At 39.1% G+C, this 25,711-nt stretch overlaps 1 protein-coding gene and 1 pseudogene across 3 annotated transcripts in view; one reads left to right on the top strand and one right to left on the bottom strand.

Moving 5' to 3' along the window:
• Window positions 1-16,806, top strand: part of REPS2 (RALBP1 associated Eps domain containing 2) — a 219,772-nt gene extending 202,966 nt beyond the window's left edge. For all 3 annotated transcript variants that reach the window (XM_053655827.1, XM_053655826.1, XM_053655825.1), the window contains one exon: window positions 11,373-16,806. In XM_053655827.1, the coding sequence (XP_053511802.1) occupies window positions 11,373-11,441 (69 nt within the window). In that variant the 3' untranslated portion in view covers window positions 11,442-16,806. The remainder of the gene's footprint in view (window positions 1-11,372) is intronic.
• A 198-nt stretch (window positions 16,807-17,004) lies between these two features.
• Window positions 17,005-17,560, bottom strand: LOC119058384 (ferritin heavy chain-like; annotated as a pseudogene).
• Window positions 17,561-25,711: the final 8,151 nt, after the last annotated feature.

Here is a 25,711-nt window from a genome sequence, read left to right as displayed (position 1 = left end):
CATACTGTTTTCCATAATGGTTGTACCAGTCTACAATCCCACCAACAGTGAACTAAGGTCCCCTTTTCCCCACACCCTCTCCAACATTTGTTGTTTGTTGCTTTGTCTATTATAGCCATCCTGACTGGTGTAAAGTGGTATCTCATTGTGGTTTTAATTTGCATCTCTCTGATAGCTAACGATATTGAGCATCTCTTCATGTGTCTCTGGATGTTCTGTATGTCCTCTTTAGAGAAGTGTCTGTTCAAGTCCTTTTCCCATTTTTTAATTGGGTTCGATGTCTTCCTAGAGTGGAGTCGTGTAAGTTCTTTGTATATTTTGGAGATTAAACCTTTGTCTGAGGTATCATTGGCAAATATGTTTTCCCATACAGTTGGTTGTCTTTTTAATTTAATACTGTTTTCTTTAGCCATGCAGAAGCTTTTTATTTTGATAAGATCCCATTTGTTTATTCTTTGCTTTATATTCCTTGCTCTAGGGCACATATCCGTAAAAATGTTGCTGCGTGGAATATCTGAGATTTTCTTGCCAATGTTCTCCTCTAGGACTTTAATGGTGTCATGGCTTATATTTAAGTCTTTTATCCACCTTGAATTTATTTTGGTGTATGGTGTAAGTTGGTGCTCAAGTTTCATTTTTTTGCACGTAGCTGTCCAGTTCTCCCAACACCATTTGCTGAAGAGGCTATCTTTGCTCCATTTTATGTTACTGCCCCCTTTGTCGAATATTAATTGACTGTAGAGGGTTGGGTTGATTTCTGGGCTCTCTGTTCTGTTCCATTGGTCTATGTGCCTGTTTTTATGCCAGTACCAGGCTGTTTTGATTACAGTTGGCCTGAAGTTTTCTTTCTTTGTTGTGTCTCTATCTGGTTTTGGAATTAAGATGATGCTGGCTTCATAAAAAGAATTTGGGATTCTTCCACCGTTTTGGATTTTTTGGAATAGCCTCTGAAGAATAGGGGTTAGCTCTTTCTTAAATGCTTTATAGAATTCTCCTGTGAAACCATCTGGTCCAGGGCTTTTGTGCTTCGGGAGTTTTTTGATTACTGCTTCAATTTCATTTGCTGTTATTGGTCTATTCAGGCTTTCTGATTCTTCTTCATTGAGTTTTGGAAGATTATATTTTTCTAGAAATTTGTCCATTTTACCTAAGTTTTCAAATTTCTTGGCATACAGTTCTTCATAATAATTTCCTACAGTCTTTTGTATTTCTGTGATGTCAGTTGTAATCTCTCCTCTTTCAGGGTTTTCTCTCTTCTTTTCTTGATGAGCCTGCTTAAAGGCTTGTCTATTTTGTTTATCTTTTAAAAAAACCAGCTCCTGGATTCATTGATTTTTAGAATTGTACTTTTAGTTTCTATGTCATTTAATTCTACTCTGATCTTGGTTATTTCCTTCCTTCTCCTTGCTCTGGGCTGTCTTTGTTGTGGTTCCTCAAGTTCTTGTAGGCATAGGGTTAGGTTATTTGTTTGAAATGTTTCTGTCTGTCTTAGGTAGGCCTGTATTGCTATGAACTTCCCTCTCAGGACTGCCTTCGCTGTATCCCATAAGTTTTGAGTTTTTGTGAGTTCATTTTCATGTGTTTCCAGAAACTTTTTGATTTCTTCCCTGATTTCATTTTTGACCCATTCGTTGTTTAATAGCATGCTATTCAATCTCCATGATTTTGAATGTTCTGGGTCTTTTCTCTTGGTGCTGGTTTCCAGTTTCAGTCCCTTGTGGTCAGAGAAGATGATTGGTGTGATTGCAATTTTCTTAAATTTGTTGAGGCTTGTGTTGGGTACTGTCATGTGGTCTATCTTTGAAAATGTTCCATGCGCATTTGAAAAGAATGTGTATTTAGCTTCTTTGGGATGAAGGGCTCTGTATATATCAGTTAAGTCCATTTCATGTAGGGTGTTGTTCAATTCCACAATATCTTTGTTGATATTTTGTTTGGAAGATCTGTCCATTTTTGATAGTGGGGTGTCAAAATCCCCAACTATAATTGTGTTGCTTTCAATATCTTTCCTGAAGTCCTCTAAGATTTTCTTTATATATTTGGGTGCTCCTATGTTGGGTGCATATATATTTACAATGTTTATGTCCTCTTGGTGGATTCTTCCCTTGAGTATTATGAAGTAACCTTCTGGGTCTTTTTTTTATGGTACTTTTTTTGAAGTCTATTTTGTCTAATATGAGTATTGCTACCCCAGCTTTTTTTCCCTCATTGTTTGCTTGGAAAATTTGTTTCCAGACCCTCACTTTTAGTCTGTGTAAGTCTTTTGTCCTAATGTGGGTCTCTTGTAGGCAGCAAATGTGTGGGTCATGCTTTCTTATCCATTCAGCTATTCTGTCTTTTGATTGGAGCATTTCGTCCATTTACATTTAAGAATATTATTGATACGTAATTGTTCATTGTCATTTTTATACCTGTGCTTCTCATTGTCTCTCTCTTTTCCTTCCTTTCCTTAAAGCAGACATTTTAGTATTTCTTGTGGAGCTGGTTTGGTGGAAGTGTATTCTTTTAGACTTCTTTTGTCTTGGAAGCTCTTTATTTGGCCTTCTATCTTGATTAAGAGCCTTGCTGGGTAAAGCAACCTTGTTTGAAGGCCTCTGGTTCTCATTACTTGGAATATTTCTTGCCATTCTCTTTTTGCTTGGAGTGTTTCCATTGAGAAGTCAGTTGTTAACCTTATTAGGGCTCCCTTATAGGTTATTTTCCTTTTTCTCCCTTGCTGCCTTTAAGATTCTCTCTTTATCTGGAAATTTTGCCATTTTAATGATGATGTACCTTGAAGTGGGTCTCTTTGGGTTCCTCTTGATTGGGACTCTCTGTGTTACCTGGATTTATGTGACTTTTTCTCTCATCAAATTAGGGAAGTTTTCCATCATTACTTTTTCAAATAGATTTTCTATCCCTTGCTTTTCTTCTTCTCCTGGTATCCCTATTATTTGGATATTATTACATTTCATATTGTCTTGTGTTTCTCTTAATCCTTCTTTGTTCTTTCTGAGCCTCTCTTCCTTTTCTTGCTCTTTCTGGGCATCTCTTTCTACTTTGTCCTCCAAGTCGCTTATTCGATCTTCTGTCTCATCAATCCTGCTTTTCATACCTTTCACTGTGTTCTTCAGCTCCAAAATTGTATTCTTCATTCCCTCTTGGCCCTTGCTGATAGTTTCTATTTCCTTTTTCATGTTGATAGAGTTTGCAGTGAGATCATTATAATTTCCCTGTAGTTTCTGGTAGTTCATTGTGAACTCTTTGAAGTTCCTGATAACTAGTGCTTTGAATTCAATATCTGATAGGTGGCTTGCCTCTATTTCATCTAGCATTCTTTCTGAGGCTTCCTCCTTTCCTTTCATTGGGGGGGTTGTTTTTTTTATCTTCCCATTGTTTGTGAGACTCTTCTTGTTATCTTCAGCTTCTTAAATTGATTTGTTCTGGCTTCCTGGATTTATGGTGTGAACTTTTGTGATATAATACCTGTGAGATTCAGTGGTGTAGTCTCTTTGATCTCCCCAAATCACTGGTTTTGGGCTGTCCTTAACGTTGGCTCTGGGTTTGTCTTTGGGTTTTTGTTGTTTCTGGGTCTTCTTTTTTTGGGGGGGGGTGGTTCTTCCCACCATCTGGTGAACTGATGGTCCCTGTGTCCCCTACCCGTTTTAATTTGCTGTGCTGGTGAGGGCGAGTTGTGTTGAAGCTAGTTCTTCTACATATATGGGATTTTGAAGATTCTGTTTTGCTCTTGTTCAGTTGTTTGCCCTGGGAAGTTTCTCCACTGTTTAGTTGTATTTCCAGGTAGATCTTGGGTTGAGGTTTGTGTGGTTTCTACTCCCTCCTTCACCTTCCTTTGTTGTTGGGTTTCCTCTTCCTTTGGGTATCCTGGTGTTCACGGCTTCCACCTATTCTTTTTGTGTGTGTGTGTGTGATCAGTTTGATGGGAAGGCACACTGGTTTATGACAGCAGGAGAGTATTCTATAATATTTACAGTAGCAGCTGGTAGAGAAGAGATAGGTGCTTCCCCAACTATGTACACTGACAGCCGTAGTCTTCCACCCACCTAGCCACTTTTCAGAATGGGTGGAAGGCAGATAAGGCTCTCGTTGGGGAGGGAAGGCTTGTGATTTGGGTCCAGAAAGGAGTATGGTTGAGGGAGGTCAGATTGTGAGGTAAGGTGAGAATAAGGGATGGTAAATAGGTATAGTGTGAGAGGGAACAGAGTCAACCACTGCAGTATTATAGTTCAGGCAATAATGTAGTGGGCTAAGATCTGGGCAGGGAGGGTGTTGTGTAGTATTTACAACAGCATGCAACTACTATTATTTACAATGATATTAGAGCAACAATAATACAACAGAATCTATGATACACCAAGATTAGGGAGTATTGGACTTTCAATAGTTTGCTAACTGGGCAAGGGGAAGTAAAGGACAGTAAATTAGCAATACACTATGGTTGGGGGGACAGGGGAAACCTGTCAAGTGATACAACATATCTAGCCAAGGTAAAGAAGACTATACAGAAAGAGGAGGAATACAGAGATACTATTAAAATAAAAGATGTAGTAATAATGAAAAAATAATGGAAAAAACTCAAATACTCAGTATCTTGTAGTTTTTCTGTTATAGCAAAATGAATTTTGTCTCTCTGTCTCTACTGTTGGGATGCCCCCTCTTTGAGTCCCACTCTGGTCTTTTTGCTGTTCCAAATCTTTTGTCTCACTTGGGGGGGAGGGGGTTGAAAAGAAAGAAAAAAAAGGCAGCAGAAGGGAGGAGAAAGTGGTAGGTTTGGAAAGAAAGGAAGAAGGAATAAAACAAGAAACAAGAGAGAGGTTAAAAGTATTGAAAGATAAAGCAATAATAAAGTTAACATATAAAAGATCATTTAAAAAACAAACAAACAAACAAACAAACAAACAAACAAACACAAAACTTCCTGTTGGTTTCCAGCTGGTCAATCCTTTTCTTCTGGTCACACTAGCTGCAGCAGTCTGAGGGTCGATTAGTGCTGTGTTTCTCCCTTCTCGGTGAACTCAGCCATTCTCACGCTTGCTCTTCCAAAACCCTCTCCTCAGCGCCCCCCTGAAAGCAGACTTTCCCCAGGATTCACAGTCCTGGCCTGGGGTGTGGACGTGCATTCCCGGCCAGGCTTTTCTGGTCCCACCGGCCTTGGCGTGAACCCTTCCCAGTGCTATGTAGGAACACAAAGGCGACTGTATTCTCCCAAGCCAGCGGCCACAGACTCCACGTGTGATCAATACTCTCTGATTTGCTTCTTCATACCCATTCCTCTCCCTGATACTCCAAGCAAACAGATCTCTCCTGGAGTTTTTCAAACTGTGCCCAGCTGGGTAGGGAGGGAGCTGGTGACTGGCTCTTTCCCAGGGACCTTGCAGGCAGCCCCTCAGCTCTTGCTTCCAGAGTAGGGGGCAGACCGAGTAGACCCGGCCCAGGCCCAGGCCCAGTGCAATGGGGGATGCAAGGGTGACTCTCAATTTTCCCAAGCTGGAGTCCACAGACTCCACGTGTGATCAAAGCTCTCTGTTTTGTTTCTTCATACCCACTCCTCTCCCTGATACTCCAAGCAAACGGATCTCTCTTGGCGTTTTTCCAAACTGCGCCAGCCCGGCTGGGTAGAGTATTTTCAAACTGCGCCCAGCTGGTGACTGGCTCTCTCCCTAGGTCCTAGAGCCAGCCTTCGGCTTCCAGAGACTGAGGCATTCCCAGAGACTGAGGCGGACCAACCTGGGCCCTGGTGCGGCCTGGGCCCCAGCACAGGCGGCCCAGCCCGGCCTTGGCAGAGGGCCTTCGGCCTCTGTGCCGTTCCCTGGGACCTTATTGACCTGCAGACATCTCTCCTCCCCTTCTGGTCTTTCAGAATCTGCTCCAATTTCTGGAGTCCTACCTTCCTATATGCTAGGTCCCTGTTGGCTGTCCGCTGTGCTCCTCCGCAGATCAGTCTGGCTTTTCTCCGGTGCGTGGGGGGAAGCAAAATCCTTTGTCCTACTCTGCCATCATCTTCCTCTGTCTCCTGGGCCATATTTTTTTTGTCTTGGCCCACCTGATATGTAGTAAGGGGCGGAGCCTTAGGTATTCACTGGGTCAGAGTTGTAGATTTTCACCAGGGTGGTACAACCTGGATCATTGCCTTGTGGTGCTGTATGTGGGGGGGGGGGTCTGAGAGGAAACAGTGCAGCTTGCTCGGCTCTCAGCTGGCTTTCAATCACTTCCCCTGTTACCCATAAGGGAATTGGGCCCTTGTGGCACAGATTCCAAGGTGGGTGAGTTTCTGTACTTTCTAGGACCCTGTGGATCTCTCCAACAAACTCTCCTGTGAACCTGAGAGTTTCTTCTGCCACCACAACACCCAGAGGTTTTTATAGTCAGAGGCTTTGAGGTTTTATTTCAACGTGCTGGAACTCTGGGTTGTGTGGTATGTCTTGCTCCCCAGTTGTGCCTCCTGGTTTATCTGCACACAAATGTGGGACCACCTTGTCTGCCAGCCACTGCATCACCTGCCTTTTTCTTCTAGTCACTGCCTTGCTGCTTGTTCTCTCCACCCCAGCTGCCCCCTCCTACCAGTCTGGATGAATGTTTCTTTAACTCCTTGGTTGTCAGATTTCCATACATTCAATTTTATGGCAGTTCTGGTGGGTTTTTTTGTTTTTAAATTTGTAGTTGTCCTTCTTTTCATTGTGCAAAGAGCAAAGTGTATCTGCCTACACCTCCATCTTCGCCAAAAGTTGCTTTTCATCACTTTGACTATTTCTTGCCAATCCCTTCTGGTCTGCATAGTTTCTGTTGAGAAATCAGCTGACAGTCTTATGGAGCTCATTTATAGAGAACTGCTTTTCTCTTGCTTCTTTTAAGATTCCCTGTCTTTAACCTTTTATAATTATGATGTGTCTTGGTGTGGGCCTCTTTGGACTCATCTTGTTTGGGACTGTCTGTGCTTCCTGGACTTGCATGTCTAGTTCCTTCCCCAAGTTATGGTCACTTTCTGTCATTTTTTTCCATAGGTTTCAATTTCTTGCTTAATATGTTTAGCTGCTCTGATGTTGGGTACATATATATTTATGATGGTTATATGAATTAACCTTTTAACATTATATAATGACTTTCTCTGTCTTTTTACAGCTTTTAGCATAAAGTGTATTTGGTCTAATATATGTAGACCCTGCTCTCTTTCAGTGTCTATGTCATGGAATATCTGTCTCATCCCTTCACTTTGAGTTTATGTGTGTAACCTTGAAGCTGGAGCAAGTCTCTTGGATTACTTTGGTGTCCTTATCAAAGTGTAATGAACATATAAGTTTAAATTTATTTCTGATTTCTTATTCTGTTCCATTAATTTATTTGTTGATCCTTATACCTGTATCACACATTCTTGATTAATGTTGCTTTATAGTAAGTCTTGAAATCAGGTAGTATAAATTTTTCAGTCTGATCTTTTACAAGATTATTCTGGGCCCTTTGTTTCATGTAAACTTTAAAATAGATATGTAATTTTCTACAAAATAGCCTCCTAGGATTATGATTCGGTTTGCACTGAATCAATAGATCAGTTTAAGGACAATTGACACATAAACAATGTTGAGTTTGCCAGTCTGTGAGCATAGTACTTCACTCCAGTTACTTAGGTTTTATAAAATTCCTCTCAGTGGTTCTGAGTATACAAAGCTATTGCATAATTTTTGTAAAATTCCCACATTTTTGTGTTGTTGAATTTTAAATGATCAATTGTAATCATGTATTTTTGTGATATTCAATGTTTTTGAAAGTTGAATTGTATTTTAAGATTTCATTCTCTGAGTTTATGAATAAGGGTTATAGAATACAAGGTCAACACACAAAAAGCAATCATTTTCCTGTATATCAATAATGAATAAATTGTAACTGAAATTTGAAAAAGAATACTATTCACAATAACTTGCCCCCAGCCCCAAATGAATACTTTGGTATATTCCCCTGGCTGGGGTAGCTCAGCTGATTGAGCTTGGTCCTGCGAACCAAAGGGTCATCAGTTTGATTCCCAATCAGGGCACATGCCTGTGTTGTGGCCCAGGTCCCCCATAGGGATGCACGAGAGGCAACTACACATTGATTTTTCTCTCTCTCTTCTTCTTCCCTTCCTCTCTCTCTAAAATTAAATAAAACAAAATAAGTACTTAGGAATAAAGTCACTAAAACATACAGGATCTGCCCTGACTGGTGTGGCTCAGTTAGTTGGTTGGAGCATCATACCATAACCAAAGAGTTGCAGGTTCTATTCCCAGTCAGGGCACATACCTACATTGTGGATTTGGTCCCTGGTCTGGGCATGTATGATCCCCAGTCTTGGTGCATGCAATCTGTGGTCTGGGAGTGTATGGGAGGCAACTGATCAATGTTTCTCTCCATTCCTTTCTCCCTTCCTCTCTCTCTGAAAGCAGTGAAAAAAAGTCTTCCAGTGAGAAATTAAAAAAAAAAAACAACTAGATCTATATACTGAAGACTGTAAAGTGCTGTTAAAAGAAACTCAAGAAGACCAAAGCAAATGGAGAGACATATGCTGTTTGTGGATTGGGAGACTCAGTATAGTAGTGATGTCACTTTTTCAAAAGTGATCTATAGATTTATTGTAATAGCAATCAAGGTACTAGCAGTATATTTTTGTAGGTATAGACAGCTAATCCTATAATTTGCATGTCAGGACCCAGGAACTGAAATAATTAAAAGAAATTTGAAAAAGAAGAACAAAGTTGGAAGAATTACTTTAATATCAAGATTTAGTAATCAAGACACCATGGTATTGGAGAGATCAATGGAATGGGATAGACAGTCCTGAAGTAGATCACATGAATACATCAGTTAGTTCTGACAAAGGTGCAAAATCAATTCATGGAGAAAGGATAGTCTTTTCAACGAATTGGTCTGTAGTAATTTGTCATTCATATGTAAAAAAGAAAAAGGAACTTAATTTAAACCTCCCATCCCATACAAAGATTAACTTGAAAGGGTCCTAGATGCAAATGTAAAACATAAAGATATAAACCTTTTAGAAGAAATAATAGGGAAAAATCTTTATGACCTGGGGTTAGAAGTGATGCCAAAAGCACAATATATAACAGAAAAAAAATCAATAAACTGGACTTCATCAAACTCAGAAATTTTTGCTCTGCCAAAAACACTGTCAAGAGATTCAAGAGAGAAGCTATATACTGGGAGAAAATATTTGCAATTCACATATTTGACAAAGGACTTGTATCTAGATTATATAAACAACTCTTAAAGCTGAAGAATTCTCAAAACTCTAACAACTCAAAAATGGTCAAAAGACTTGAATAGATACTTCACCAAAGAGCATATAAGGATGGCAAACATGTGAGAAAATATTCAATATCATTAGCCAGTGGGCAAGTTAAAATTAAAACCATGATCACATACCACTATACACGTATTATAATTGCTAAAACAGAAAATGGTGGTAACACCAAGTACTGGCAACTGGAACTCTCATGCATTCTGTACTCATGCACTCTCCCACTCTGAAAAAGCATTTTGTAGTTTCTTATGACATTATACATACACTTACGAGTCCCACTCTAAATATCTGCCTTCCTGAGATGAAAGCTTATGTTTACTCAGAAATCTATACCCAAATGTTCACAGCAGTTTTATGTGATAGCAAAAACTGGAAACAACCCAAATGTCCTTCAAAGGAAGAATACGTAAATTATGGTACATTCGCACAGTACAGTGGCATAGTACTTAGCAATAAAAAGGAATGATACACACGATAACTTGGATAAACTTCAAAGACATTATACTGAGTTAGGTCAGTGTCAAAAGGTTATGTACTGCATGATTCCTTTTATTTCACATTCTTGGAAAGACCAGTAGTTGTCAGGGATTTTGCATGAGGTAAGGGTTTGTAATATCAATGAGTAGTATCAGAGAGTTTTTTCTTGTTGGAAACCTAATGTACCCTTTTTGTGGTGGTAGTTACATAAATCTATACATGTGTTAAAATTTATAGAACTGCTCACTAAAATAAAGTGAATAAAATTTGTATTCTCTACTATATGAGAATAAAAAATAAAATTCTTTTTAATATGTTTAACTTCATTCTGTTTTATGAATATTCGTATGTGACCTTGTTTTTGTTTGGTTTTGGTGCTTGTCCCCTTTCAATGTGGTCCACCAATCCATAGAAGCTTTTGGGAGTCAGGTGGTTAGTGGAGTTGTAGCTCAAGTCCATCTCAATAGTAGATACACTGGATCCCTGAATCCACTCTGTGGTCATTTGTTCAGTTCCATAATGCGTAATTGGGAGATACATACTCAGCAATTGGTAGAACCCCATATTTATTTTCTGTATTTGCTAACTCATTTGCTGTTCATCAGTTTACCTTTCAGCTTACAAATTTTATTGCCATTACCTCTTCCCTTTTGTTTATTCTGTCCTTCTGTGTCTATGTCTTAAATTTTTTTGTTTTAGTAGAATTCCAGTAGGGAATGAGTTTTCAACTGTATCTTTTTTTGGCCATGTGCATAAAAGCCCTAAAAGGGCATTAGTCTGATCTGTCTTGTTCTTTGCTGGTATGATCACATTTACAGCAGAATCTGGCCTGTAGTAGATAGATCTCAAGGACTGTTGGATGGGTGGGTAGGAGGGCGGATGAATAAATGACTTCTGGGCTGACTCTTATTAGCATGTTGGTTTTTGTGGGGCTTCTCAGGATTGAGCTTTTATACAGAATTTTTCCGACTTTGATTCTACCTAAGAATGCCTTTCACCTCACTAACAAATCTGTGTTATGGCTGAAAATTTTATTTCCTAAGTAGCATATTGTTAATCTTCTTTTCTTGCGTTTTATCCAGAAGTTACACTGTAAGCCATATTTTGTACAGGAGCCTAGATGAGACTTTGGTAGAAGACTGACCAGTGCACTTTTTTCATCTCCCAGACCTGACTGAGTATGGTGCTTTCTCTCAATCAAGGAAGATTGAACTAGAAATGGAGTTCACGATGGCTTTACCTCTCAGTATTAGGAGTTGGCTTTTGCTTTCCTACTTGCTCCTAATCAGTCTTTTACTTTTTAACATCATTTTCTGGTAGCCACTGATCCCTTAAAACTGAAGGTGAGATTGAGGCAATGATAGGCTGGGATGTGTCAGTTTCATTTCATCATCTTCAGAAAGGAGTTGAGAGATTACATAACGTGAAGCTTCCTTTGTCTAGTCACCAGCTATAAATGTGATACCTTCCAGTCTGCCCGTCATTGAATCATATGGTACTTAAGTCTTAATGGTTTAATTATGTTTCTTTTTAATATCTGTTGAAGATGAACCCAGGAAATGACTCCTTTGCCTTTTTGTTTCTTTTTTCTCCATTTTGTACAACTCAGGAAGTTCATCAAGAACGAATTGCATTGGAAAACCAATTGGAACAACTTCGTCCAGTCACCGTGTTGTGATGCGCAAGACCCAAGTAACAGTGGGTGACCTTTTGTGCCAAGATCTTTCCTTCAACTATTTCAATCCAACTACATGTCATAGATGTCTGACTGTGTCAAAAAGCTGTGAGCAGTGGATTAGAATCCATGCCACCTTTTCTTTCATACTTGTATGTTTTACTGGATGGAAAAATACAACTGATTATCACACTTGAAATTGTAATCATCAGTGGAATTTCTCTCTACTTCTTCAATATTTCCTTGAGGTGTTAGATGTTGCTCCTTACCAAAAATCAATCTTTTATCAAATAATTTAGAGCATTATTTATTTAAAGAATTTATGGTTTATCCGAAACCTCATAACCCAGTATGTTCAGGATGCTTGTTTTATTTTTGTTATGTATATCGCGTACAGTATGTTGGTTTCCTGAATAATTGAAATTGTAACTGGATAGTTTTTGGCATGACAATAATAAAACAAAAACTAAAATAAAACAAAAGCATCAGATTTAGACTGGCTCTGTGCCCTCCACCACCATATACCAAAAATTGCTTCTTTAGTGCCATTTTGATATTATATTTATCGATAAATAATACATGACTCTTGTTTTCTACTGAGTGTCCAAGATTTACTGGATATTCACACCTCTGGAAAGTGGAAGTTCTGTCAGTGATCTGTTCAACTTAGCCCAGTTAGGTCATCAACCCAGATAACTCAGTTCTTTTGTGTAAATTTTTTTGGCAAGAACAATGTGCTTTAACTGCCTTGCCTGATCCAATTAAATAAATAGTTGCCAGATCTCTACTATTATCCTCTATGGGATAACCCATCTGAAATGCATGAATTTGGAAACTGCCCATCAAATATGAAAGGCTTATGAGACTGTTTGGATTGATAAACATTTGTTGTTTGAACCCAGGTTATTCAAACTGGGGACAAAGAGCGAAAATGGTTGTTACCAACCATTCAACAATCTCTGGTAATTATTTTTGTCTTTGTTATATTATCTTGGGCTGTGAGTGTATTGGATATGAAATAATAAAGGCAATTCTGAAACAGGGTATATAGCTATTTGGTTCTGTGTGAAGTGTACCCTTGGGAAGTGATTGGTTTATGTGCCACCCAGAGGGGCCCAGCTGACTCCAGTGTAAGTGATGTAAAACAGTGAGCTCAAATTGCAGAAGCCAGTATCCTATAGAAATTTGGATAGCTGCTGCTTCACCTGAAAGCTCAAGTTGAAAATGGGAATTGAGCAACCCTCACAGGGATCAGGGCATGCCAATTTTAACATTACTTTGAGAGACTGATGGCAAAAATGCTGTCTCTTAAGCATTTTGCTACTTTATACTTTTTTAGGGTAGAGGGGTGGGATGTGTCTAGGGTCCTTTTTGAAGTGGTTTGGATAGGTTTGCAGCATGTCAGATTAAATCTTTGATTTCAACAGAGTTGACAGCTTCTAGAAAAGTAGGCGTTTATTTAATGCTTCCTCATTCCATTGGCAAGTTTTATCAATAGCTTAATGGCAGAAAAGAAAGGCTCAAACAGATGATGTTTTTCCAGAGAAAAACAAATTTTCGATTCTGTTCTGTGCATATTAAAGGCTTTTGAATTGGCTTGGTTTTGAACATCAGAAATCTTGAACTTTTCTCTGTTCATACCTTCTTCCTTCCTTCCCCTTTGGCTGCCTTTTTTCCCCCCTTTAATCCCTGTACGAAGGGTTCAGAATCAGTTTAAACCCTTCCTAAGGTCATGAATGGGTCAGTGTAAAGTTAACCTCTTTTCCCATATTCTGAGATCTGGGAGCTGTAACCAATTTTATCAACAGTGTCCTTGTGGCAGGCATTTCACAGCATGTTTGCCTTTTGTTACATTCAATCCAGGAAAGGCTAGCATGTGTACTTTATCCCATAATCTTCCAGTACATATACACTCACTCCAGATAACACTTCATGTCCATTAAGCAGACATATAAACTAAGCAATGTTAGTATATATTATGGATTTTAAAAATACTGACATTTCCCTCATCAAGTCAATGCCAAAGTAAGCCAAATTAGATTAGGATTTTGTTTAGTTGCTTTGATTTTTATTAAAGGAAAAAATCTCCCATCAGACAATCAAAGCTCCATGAATTGCATAGTGTCACCAATATTTTAAGAGGCATTGCATTAAAGCACATACCAATAATATCTATACCCAGCCTTCTTGACTGGATTTCTAGTTACCACAATTTATTAGTTATTTAGAAGTGGATTCTTAAAAAAGCATTAAATACAAACACGTAGATGTACATACACTTATACATATTATTATTACCTAACTAGTGTTCATCCTCTCCTTTTCTCTGTTTTCTTAGGATATGCAATCTCAGTTTAGGATTATAACTCCTGATAATGCTTCTGTGAGCCTTTAATGTAATTTATGGGAGGGGTGGGCTATTGAAATTACCATTATATCTCTTCTAGAAAACTACTCCAAAATTAGACCTGCTTGCTGGGCAGAGTTCTGTGGACAAAAGGACAGTGTTGCTTCCATCCATAGGGATTTAATAACCTTGTTGTTAAGTGGTCTTCCTCCACAGGGGTCTTGTAGTTCCAAGAATGAAAGTACAGTAGGAGTTGATAGTGTCTCTTATATGTGGCATATTGTTTTTGCCACCTCCCTAGTCAGCAGACATGGAGCAAATCCAAAAGGTATATATCTGGAGTGGATGTATGCGCTGTCATCAATGCAGATACTTGCTTTAGTTGGAAGGATTTAACTGCTTTATTAATATTAGAGAAGTGCTTTGGGCCTGATTGGAAGAGGAGAAAGGTTAGCTGGCAGCTATCCCCATTTTAATTTCATTAGAGAATAGGATGTCCAGGCTGAGAAGACTGGTACTTATCTATTGGCTGTTTAATTACAGGGAAACCAAGGCCTGGAGAAACCACAGGTCCTAGCCCAAGAATCCATGGGAAGAAGTAATTAGTGGCAGAGTTTGGATGCCAGGCTGATTTTATGGATTCTAGGCTAACTCCTTGAGCCTCTAGCAAATAGATTAGAAGGGTTTCTTCTATGTTAAATTTCATTTACTTAATGAATCTGTCTGAAATTATGAAAACATGTTTTAATGACTATTAGATCTAGATATGTCTTGTGGATTGAAGCAAAAGGTAAAATCTTAAGGGAAGGAATATGGTTGAACTATTTGTTCTTCTGGATGCCTCACCTTTCATGATGCGATAAGTTATTCTGAGTTTCTTGGCAGAACTTTTGAGAGCTGTTGCTTTGAATGGATTCCATTCCTGTATTCCTCATGGGAGTTTGTTTTTAAAATAGACTAGAAATGAACTCAATATGTAGTAAGTTAGTTTTCTTCAGTGTATCTTTGGTTACTTGGGTTGCAAATGTTCAATTTCAGCATACTTTATGGTGAGTAATCAAAAACATGAGTTTTCCTTTGATTTTCTACCAATCTCTGAATTCTCGTAAAGCATCCTTCTCTTCATATATGACTTGATTCTATAGTCTGTTTCTAAGTGATATTGTCTAGTTCTCAAATAATCTCACACCCATGGTGATAATAGATGTATATTCAGAAGATCAATAAGAAAATAATCTGAAATGGATGTGTTCTTTGCGATTAAGACAAGCTTTTGCAAAGGTCTTCTAAGCAGCAGTTTGAAATATCTCAATTACTGTATAACACCTTAGAGCTAAAAACATTTGCTCAACACAAACTAAAATCACACCTCCTGGCTAGATATCACCAAGGGACTGTGATTTTAAATATATAGAAAAAAGAATTTCAAATATCTGAGCAACCAGGTCTTCCCATATTGAGAAATAGGACTCAGAGGTAACCTTGAAAATTATGCATATGAACAAAGTGAAATATATCATTGAAGAGGCCTTTTTCTACTCTAGTTAAATACAACAGTAGTAACTTTGGTTTCTCTTTCCAAATTGGTTTATTCCATTTTAGGTGTGCTCTTTTAAAACTATGATCAAAGGATCACTTGAATTTACACTTCAGTTATTGGCATTCTGTTAGGGCTTTTTTTTTTTTTTTTTTTTTTTTTTTTGCTTCATGACTCAGTGTGGGAAGAAGAAGGGATTTGAGTTTTTGGAGTTCTGAGCTGGCATATCTTGTTTCTCCTTTGGCACAGGCTAAGAGAGACTGCCCACCAATGCCAACATATCAGTTATTGATGGATATTTGAGCGGGAGTCTTACTATGTAAACCACCCTGCTTTGCTTGTTTGCATTAAGAAATGCATCTAGTTGTGACCCTCCTAGGAGCAACTGTAAGAATAGCAGATATGGAGGGCCAGACATTAAAAGTAGTACAAGCAGATTCTAAGAGCTGCTTACCTTCTCAAAATTCAGAAGCTGCCTTATAAGCATGCCCTGAAACGGCCAGTCTGTGAATGTGAGCAAGACATTCCAGGTAAGTAGTTGCTTTTAGGCTTCTGTAGCTATTTTCTTCATTGACTAACACACATGATGTTAATGGAACCTTTTCTAAAAGGCATTGTAGGGTTTCAATTGAGAGGACTTGTTCTAGTTATAGAAACCTTGCTCTGCTTTTAACAATTTGAGGTGTTTATTTTTCATGTTTTTTGAGTTCTCCTATCTTGCTCTAAACTAACTTCATGACGGTGTGAGGTTGAAGACAGTGGGTTTATAACACTGAAGACCGGAGGACACTGACTTGAATTGGAATTTGGCTACTACAATAAGGAAACCTTCAGGTAGCAGGTCCATCCTAAAGCTCCTTCAGGGAGCTGCACCCTGGCCGTGGAACAGTTGATGCAATAACACATTGTATGATGTTTGGATCGACTGAGTTGTGTTGTTTTTGTTTTAAGGCAACTTTAGCTGCACACATGTTAGGAACTGGGTATCCCTTTTCCTTCAGCACTGCTATTCTTTTGTTTCTTCAGCATAAATATGTTCAAGTGAGCTGCAGGTGGGAAAGCCATTTTAGTTTTTGTAAAAGTGGGCCAGGAGAGATAATGAACTGATGGTCTATTTTAATCTTGAAAGTAAAAATGTATATTTTTTCATGACAGGTACTTTGAAGAGTAAAACAAGTAACCACAAAGTATATACTTGATGCCTTCTGTCTTTTCATGATTATATGCTAATAATTTGTGTTAATATTTTACTCAGAGTCTCATTCATTTGCTAAGTATAGAGAACATCATGTATATTGATCTTAAATATAAATAAATATAAGGTATCCTGTACTTGGATTGTAACTTGTAGACTCAAGCTAACCTTATCGCCTCTTTTTCACACTTGTTGAAAAGTCTGTGAAGAACATAGTAGGTTAAAAATATTCAAATTTGGAAAATGTACACGATATGTAACTAAAGTTATATGTTAAAAATAAATGTATGATCACTAACTGGATTTTATAGAGGGTTTTTTTTTGAGGTGGTACCAAATTACTTTATTTGAAGGAATGGTACAAATGGAGGACATAAGTGGATGATTTGGTGCAAGTTACAGAAAAGGTAAAGGTCACTCTGACATGCATGTACTGCTTTGGTGATAGGGAAGTACCCCCTGTGGCCGTGGGAAGGCAGCCTGAGGCTCAGCTTTCCTTACTGTTTCCCAGGGTGTGCTTGTCAAAGAGAGGCTCCACCACGCCAGACTCAGGAGCTTCCAATCTGCACAAGTTGTTTATGTGGTCACCCAGTTCTTTGATGGATTTTACCTGCTCATCCAGGTAGTGAGTCTCAAGGAAGTCACACAAATGAGGGTCATTTTTTCAATGGCTAATTTGTGTAAGTCCAGCAGTGACTGACTCCAAGTATAATGTATACTGCCATTGCATTTAGTCCATTCTCCCAGTCATCACGGTCTGGTTTCTTGATATCTTGAAGAAAGATTTGACCACCTTATTGGTTCTGCAGCTTCATTAGTTTCTCAGTATATTCCCTTTCCTCATGAAATTGGTGAAGAAAATACTTGGCAAAGTTCTTCAAAGCCCAATCATTGCTGTCAAAGTAGTAAGACACGAACAGGTAGACATAGGAAGCATAGAGCTCCAGGTTGATCTTGTGGTTGATGGCAGCCTCTGGGTCCTGGTGGCAGTTCTGGTGGACCCGTGAGGTGGACATGGTTGTCATGATGGGTGGCTGAGGACAGGTGGCCTGATGGTGCTGGAGCAGTGTCAGGAGGCATTGGGATGGTCTGAGGGTACTGTGAGGAGGTAGCAGAAGAATGGATCTATGTGGCTGCCTGGGATGGGGGTCAAGCACCAGGTTCCATTCAAGCACTGTTGAAGCAGGAAACCATGGCAACTCTCACTGAATACTGTCACTTTTATGGAGTCATTTTTATTGGAATTTTTTAAATTATATTTTATGGATTATACTATTACCGTTGTCCCGATTTTCCCCCATGACCACCTCTACCCAGCACCCCCCCATTCCCTCAGGCAATACCCCCACCATTGTTCATGTATGTCCATAGGTCATGTGTGTAAGTTCTTTGGGTACTCTGTTTCCTATACTGTACTTTACATCCCCATGATTATTCTGTAACTACCTATTTGTACTTCTTAATCCCCTCCCTCTTCACCATTCTCCCACACAGCCTACCATCTGGCATCAAGATGCTCTCCATATCCATGATTCTGTCTCTGTTCTTATTTGCTTATTTGTTTTTTAGGTTCAGTTGTTGATAGATACGTATTTATTGCCATTTTATTGCCCATAGTTTTGGTCATTTTCTTAGACAAGTTCTTTTACCATTTCATATAACAATTTGGTGATGGTGAACTCCTTTAGTTTTTTCTTGTTTGAGAAACTCTTTATCTGCCCTTCTATTGTAAATGATACCTTTACTGTGTAGAGCGATCTTGGCTATAGGTCCCTGCTTTTCATGACTTTGAATACTTCTTGCCAGTCCCTTCTAGCCTGCAAAGTTTTTTTTTTTTTTTTTTTTTTGAGAAATCAGCTGACAGCCTTATGGGAACTCTCCTATAGGTAACTGTTTTTCTCTTGCTGCTTTTAAGATTCTCTCTTTATCTTTAACCTTTGGTATTTGTGATTTTTATGTGCTTGTGCAAGGAGGCAAGCTGTTTTATTTATGTTACCATCTTGACTAGATGTCAGGAGTCTTGATGTCAGTATATTTGTGGTTCATATTTTGGTCTCATACATTTAATGCAAGTGATGTGAAAAGGAGTTGGAGGCCTTCCCAGTTAAAGTTTAGATGTAGTTATTTTCACCTTCCTGGTGATCTAAGTCCTTAAATACTTTTACACAGTAAACACTAGGCATTCGTGGGAAATCATGGCTAATTTACAGGGCATTTTAAAGATCCCACTGAATTGAAAACTTAATGTAGGGTCAGGTTATTTGCTTCATCTTGTTAGTGTTCTTTTAAAAAATTGTATTAAATTTATTGGGGTAACATTGATTATAATTTCTTTTCACAGAAGTGACACAGATCCCTTGTCTGGATATTTCACTTCTGGAACTCAGTCATATGACAACAGTTTACTCCAAGGAAGACTGGGAAATGTAGTTCAGGTGAACTCTGGAGGAAAAAGTTGTGAGTACAGAGTCTACCAGAAGACACAAAGCCAGTTTGCTCTGAGAACACACAGGAGAGACATTTAATTTTAGATTGCAGCAATCTAGGAAGGCTTCATAGGAGAGTCTTAAAAGAGGGGATAGGCATTAACTAAGAGGAGAAGGGTGTTCCAAGTAGAGGATGCTGTGCATGCTAAAGGTAAGGCAGGGTTAGAGCGTGGTGTATTCTGGGAACTACAAAAGATTGTCCTGTAGACAGAATGGGCGGATGTGGAGTGTAGAGTGAAATTGGTAAAAGTTGTACACAAGAGTGGATGGAAAGGCCTTGCATGTCATGAGAAGGCATAAAGGACCCTGAAATTAAAGCCCTATTTATGATTTAAGTACAAATTCGTGAAGTTACTTCTTTCATTTTCAAGGAATGATTTGTGTTCTCAATTTTTTCCTACCCCTAGAAAGAAAATACTTCACCAGGAGACTGTAGACTAGTGTTCCTAACACAGACTCAGCCTGTCTGGTTGATTTGTTACACATCTCCTGGTGTCTGCTTGGAGAAAGGTCCAATGCCCAGAGCACAAGGGATTAAACTCTGGTAGGCAGGAGTCCTATTAGATGATGTGAGACTTTTTCCATCCTTAGCTCCTTTGTTTTAGGGGAGATATCAGGGCCCCAAGATGACCAAGAGGTACAAAGATCCTTTTTTTTTTTTTTTTTTTTGGCATGGAGGCTTATCAAAGTATAGAGTTTGGAAATTATGTTGAAATATCCAATTCCTTTTGAACAAGAGTCAGTTGAGCTTATTTAACAATTCTGAAATATCCTCAAGCCTTGGGGCAAAAGTGCTCCCAGCGTAGCATCTCCATGGCAAACTTCAACTTCAAAGAGTCATATCGTTTTTCAAATATGAGGTATTCTGGAAGTGTGAACATTTGCAGGCATCTGTGTGGGTTTCCCCTGATTGCATTCTTCTTCCAAACATGAACTAAAAAGCATTTTTATCTTTGTAACCCAGATATATCTTCCTTTATTTGCCCCAAAATCCTCTTAACTGATTTAACATAGAAACTTGTAAAATTTTCAAGATTCACCTGTGAGTAAAAGCAGGTCCTCAAATGACATCATTCCATTATAATTTTTTTGAGATGCCGTAGGAATTTAACCCTTGTTTACACTGATTGGCCTGTGGTACAATTTGTTTTGTTATACATTGTTTCACTCAGTCAGTCACAGAACCTATCGACAGTGTTATGTAAGGACTTCATCTCTAGCATCATAAGCAAAAGCAACATCAGAAGACAAATACATGTATATATGTGTGTACATATGTAATATTTGTCTTGCTGGTATTGCTTATGCTTATGTTATAAATATACATAGTAGGGCAAAAGTAAGTTTACAGTTGTATGGAAAATAATACATAATAAAACAAGAATAAACTCTGTGTTTCACATACTCACAACTGTAAACCGACTTATACCCCATCCTGTACATATAGAAATTATTTACATGCATGCATTTAAAACAATACAGTAATTGTTTAGAACATAGACCAACAGAATTTTGTTGTGGGGAACATTTTATCACTAACCAATATCTAAATAATTTTAAAATTACTGATGTATGGTAATAATAAGAGCAGACTGACCTTGAGTCAGTTTTATTGTTTTAAAATTTTCCTATAGAGAATACAGCCATTATTCTTGTGCCTGGGATGGACCACTCCTATCCTTGGTGCAGAGCACATGCCTTCACTTCTGTGTAGACTTAATCAAAGCTACAAGGCTGAAGGAAAGCCAAGGGGAAGAAAGATAATGCTTGGGGAATTAAATACAGACACAGAGAATCATGATGCAGGACCTTTGAAATGCAAATGAAATTGGCCTGAACCTCAACCCATGTGTGATGAGAGCCTGCATCTCAATCTTTCTGAGAGGCAGAGGTAATGGTGGAAGAACTGATGTTTTTATCTTAGTCACTTCTGGCTCTGGTATGCTTCCTAGGAATTAGTTTGGCAAATGGACCGTCTATTTCCTCCCCAACATTATTTACAGGAGGTATTCGTGTGTATCTGTATGGAGAAGGGAGTGAAATGGGAAGGGGGCAGAATACACAGAATACTCAGTGAGAGGGAACTTGTAAGTAACTTATCACCAGGGTCACCACATTGCATAGCTCCATGGGACATTGTTCATGTGTTCTGTACAAAAGATGCCACTTGGGGTTTTTGATACCTCCTTCCCATTTATAGCTTCATGCTGCATGGTCCACTCTGTCTCTGTCAGTGTTCCTCCTTGGCCTCTTTATAGCTCTGCTATTGTTCTTCTGCTGGCTGAGAGAAGGGGGCAGGTGAGAACCTTGGCAATCCTGCCAGTGTTTGTTACCCAGTGCCTATACCCCCAGTGCAGATCTCTCTTCTACCCTTCCTGTTTCTACTCTAGGTCTAGGCCTAGAGTAGACCTCAAGTAGAATAGACCTAGAGTTGAGTAGTTCTCAACCTGGTGCAATTCTACCACCCCTGTCACCAGGGACTATTTGGCAATGTTTACATTTTCAGTTGTCACAACCTGCAGGGACATCTAATGGGTGGAGGCCAGGGATGCTGCTAAATGTCCTACAGTACACAGGACAGCCCTCCCAAAAAGAATGATCTCACCCCAAATGTCACTAGTGTTGAGGTACAGAAATACACTCTAAAGGAGCCTCTCAGTTGTCCCTCCATTCCCCTCAATTATCCAGAGCAATGTAGCCCTCTCCTCACCACTACCAGACACACCTCTTCACAGGATCAAAGCCACATTAACAGACTCTGCTAAATAAGCCCACTAATTCAAATTCCTTCAAGGTTCAAGCAACAATGTAAATGTGTGAAACCAGTGAAGAGTAAGAAAAGTGGTACTGGGTCATCGGCCTCAGTGATAGGGAACAATACGAGAGGACAATGACAAATTGGAGTTTGCACACCCTGTCTAAAAAGGCAGCCATAGATTATTGCCATACAGGCTTCTATGTTGCTAGATTTCTGACTCCTCAAAAGAGGTATGATATCTCATCTTCCTCACCCCCTCACAGAAAGTCCCTTTGGTGGTACTTAGTTGTTCATTGAGTTATTTGTACCAATTTTAAGTATTTGTACCAATTTTGTGTTCATCCTAATGAATAGTCAAGAAAACCTTGCAGAAGGACAAAACTGGAGAACTTACATGACTAGATTTCAAGACATATTATAAAGTCACAGTAATTAAAAGTGTTGTATTATAAATATTAGACAAATAGATCAATGTACAGAATAGAGAGTCCCCAAACACATCCCATACTTATATCCCTTGATTTACAATAAAGATGGCACCATAATTTGTCAGGGGAAAAGATAGTCTTTTAAGTAAGTGGTGATGGAGCCACTGGATATCCACATGGAAAAAAATGAACCTGGATCCCTACCATGCACAAAAATTAATTCCATATGGGTCATGGTCATAAATATGAAAGGTAAAACAATAAAGCTTCCAGAACAAAACATCAGATAATATCTTCATGAATTTTGTAATGAGTTTTTAAAACAGGGTATAGAAAGCATTAACCATAAAAGCAAAGATTGATAAATTGTATTTCATTAAGAACTTCTGTTGATCAGAATTCACAACTAAGAGAGTTTTGGCAAGCTGTAGAACAGTAGAACTTATTTGCAATACATCTGTCAAAGGATACTTGCCTGTATTTTTATATGATATGTTGGCAACTATTTCCAATTTAAAACATGGATGGGGGGGGCGGAATCACAGAGCAGACTACCGTTATGCAGGCCAAACAAAACATGTCTGTGAGCCAGCTCAGGCCCATGCATTGCCAGTTAGTGATCTCACCTTTAGCGGCATAGAAGAATCATAGAAGCTTTAACATTTCCATGTTTTCTCATTCTCTTCTTGCCATCCTCTGTAAGGGGAAGAAACAATGTAGAGATCTATTTCTCAATAATAGGAATTTTTCCCTTGGGTGGCAGAGTGGCTGGTTATAGTGAATTTTGGTTTTTTTTTAAGCAATTTTTTAAAAAAGATTTTATTTATTTCTAGAGAGAGGGGAAGGGAAGGAGAAAGAGAGGGAGAAAAACATCAATGTGTGGTCGCCTCTCACTCAACCCCTAGTGGGGACCTGGTCTGCAAGCCAGGATTGTGCCCTGACTGGGAATCGAGCCTGCAACCTTTTGATTTGCAGGCCCACACTCAATCCAGTGAGCTATACCAGTCAGGGCTGAATTTAGGTTTTAAATAGAACTTTCTTCTCCCTTCTGATAGGCACAATAATTAAATAAATTATTTAAAAATATTATTTGATCAAGTTTTCTTTTATTGATTCCCACTGCGTTTTCAGCCTGCAGGGTTGAAGGAGTCTGGAGTGAAGATTCCTTTCATCCTATTCTCTGACTCTAGAATTTCTCAGCATCCCTGGAAGTCAGTTTCAAGCTGCAGTGAGGTAGAAGATATGGAGAAACAGAGTTTAAACTTCTAATATTTTGAGCTCATTAATATCCAACTTTACTTTCTCCTTCCCTAACTCTGCTTTCCTTCCTCTCCTTCTCCTAAGCACTGCTCTTCCTTAATTCTCTGATGGTCCAGTTGGAGGCAGTGGGATGAGGTAGAGGAATAATTTCCTTTTGTCACTTCTTCTAACCCCACTATTAAGATGAGTAAGAAGAAGTGGCCTAAAGGTTGGCACCCCACCCCAGCAGCATAGCATAGTGGTTAAAAACATGACATCTGGAGTTTTACTACCCAGATTCAAGTCCTGGCTTCATCCCTTAGTAGCTACATGATCTTAGGCAAGTTAATGTGCTTCTCTATGCCTCACTTCCTCATCCATAAGTTACCAGTAATGGTGCCTGTATGTTAATATAAATACAAAGCACTTAGAACAGTGTTTAGTAAGGGCTACGCATGCTGGCTAAATTAAAAATTGATGTATGGTTGGTTGTTGTCAGGCTTTGGCACCATGTCCAGCATAGGGAGGTAGAAGACACAGGGATCTGTATGTCAGAGATCATTTCAGAGACCAGCAGCTCACCCCCAACTAAAGACAGATGAATAACTTGGCCAAAATGCTCTCTCCACCTTCCTTGAACTGGCTAAAATGTGACTACTGGATGGTATAATGACATTCTTCTTGTGGAGTCTGGAAATAGCTGAACTCCAAAGCCACACAGAAGATGATTAAGATCATTCTGTGGGGTATGCTCTCTCCTAACATTTGAAGCTAGAGTTATTATGTAGATGAGGAAATGTTTAACCCTGATAAGTGAAGTAAATTACCAAGGACAAGACAACGTGATAGAAAAAAGCTTAGGTTGTCTTGAACAGGCCGTTGGTAGAAATATGGATAGTAAAGACCATTGGTGATTACTCAAAGGGATTAAGGACAATTATAGAGAAACCCTAAGTCATCTTAGTGAAAGTCTAAGTACTGTAAAGAGACTTAGTAGACATCTAGATTTGGAGGCTATGAGGAATGGGTGCATGTGGGATGGACGGCAATCATGGGGCTCATCTGAGGATGGATTGTAGTAAGCAGAATTTTGGTGCTCATGATCTTAGCACTCGTGTTACTCCTGTGATAATATTATGTTACATAGCAAACAGGACTTTGCCGATGTGATTATGTTTATTAATCAACTGACTTGAAAATATGGAGGTTATCCTGCATTATCTAGTATGCCCAGTGTAGTCACATAAGCCCTTAAAGGCAGCAGAGGAAAGCAGAAAGGTGTAAAGCAGGAGGTCTTGCAGGTAGAGGGGTCAATGTAATGAGGAATGTAGGTGTCCATGAGATGCTGGGAGAGGCTTCTAGCTGACAGCAACAAGAAAACAAGGACCTGAGTCCTGTTATCACAAGGAATCGACTTGTGCCAACAACTTGAATGTGCATGAAAGCAGCTTCATTCCCAGAGCCTCCAAAAATGAATATAGCTCAGCCAATATCTTGCTTTTGTTTGTGAGAAACTGTAAGCAGGATTCAGTTAAGCCATGCTGTACCCAGATTCCTGAACTTTAGAAGTGTGAGATAATAAATTTATATTGTTTCAAACCACTAATTGTGTGGCAGTTTGTTACGGCAGCAATAGAAAACTAATACAAAGTCCTTATTTAACTTTCAACATTATGGTTTCTACCAAGAATTTCCTGGGGTTGGGTAGGAAAGGATAGGAGAGAGGCCAAAAGTTAAAAGGATCTTTCTGTCCTCTCTGAGCATTCATGCTTTTTAGTGAAAGACTATCTTTTGAGAAGAAAATTGTAAAGATCATACAGGTACAACGGGTGCCTCTAGTTGTTTTCTAGAGGAAATTCTGTTCTTTTCCTATATCAGTCTTGCAGGGTTGCTATTTATGCCCCAGTTCATGAGCCTGGCCATAAAAGCAGCACTTCTGAGCACAATTGCAGATACAAGCTGTAACAGTGAAGTTAGTAAGGGAAGCAGCAGACAGCCTGGAGTGTGGGGTGAGAATTAGGGATCCCTGGAGACTCCTAAGTCCTTCAAAGGTTGACCCTGAAGTCAAGGACCAGCAGCTGGGCCCCAGATGTCAGGAAACAGAAAGAGCAAGGGCAAGAGATCTGTGATCAGAAGGCTTACGTTTGAGGCCCAGCTGGCACTTCCAGGCTGTAGCTAGGTGGAAACCACTCCTCCTAACTTCTCTTTGGCTTCCTACAATAAAGTGGGGACAAGAAGATTGACCCTGAGGAACAGTAATCCCAGTTAAATAACACAATACAT

Source organism: Artibeus jamaicensis, unplaced genomic scaffold, assembly GCF_021234435.1.
Source record: "Artibeus jamaicensis isolate MK-2021 breed Jamaican fruit bat unplaced genomic scaffold, CSHL_Jam_final scaffold_1283, whole genome shotgun sequence".
Taxonomy (NCBI): Eukaryota; Metazoa; Chordata; class Mammalia; order Chiroptera; family Phyllostomidae; genus Artibeus; species Artibeus jamaicensis.
This window is presented reverse-complemented; position numbering and strand designations above follow the sequence as displayed.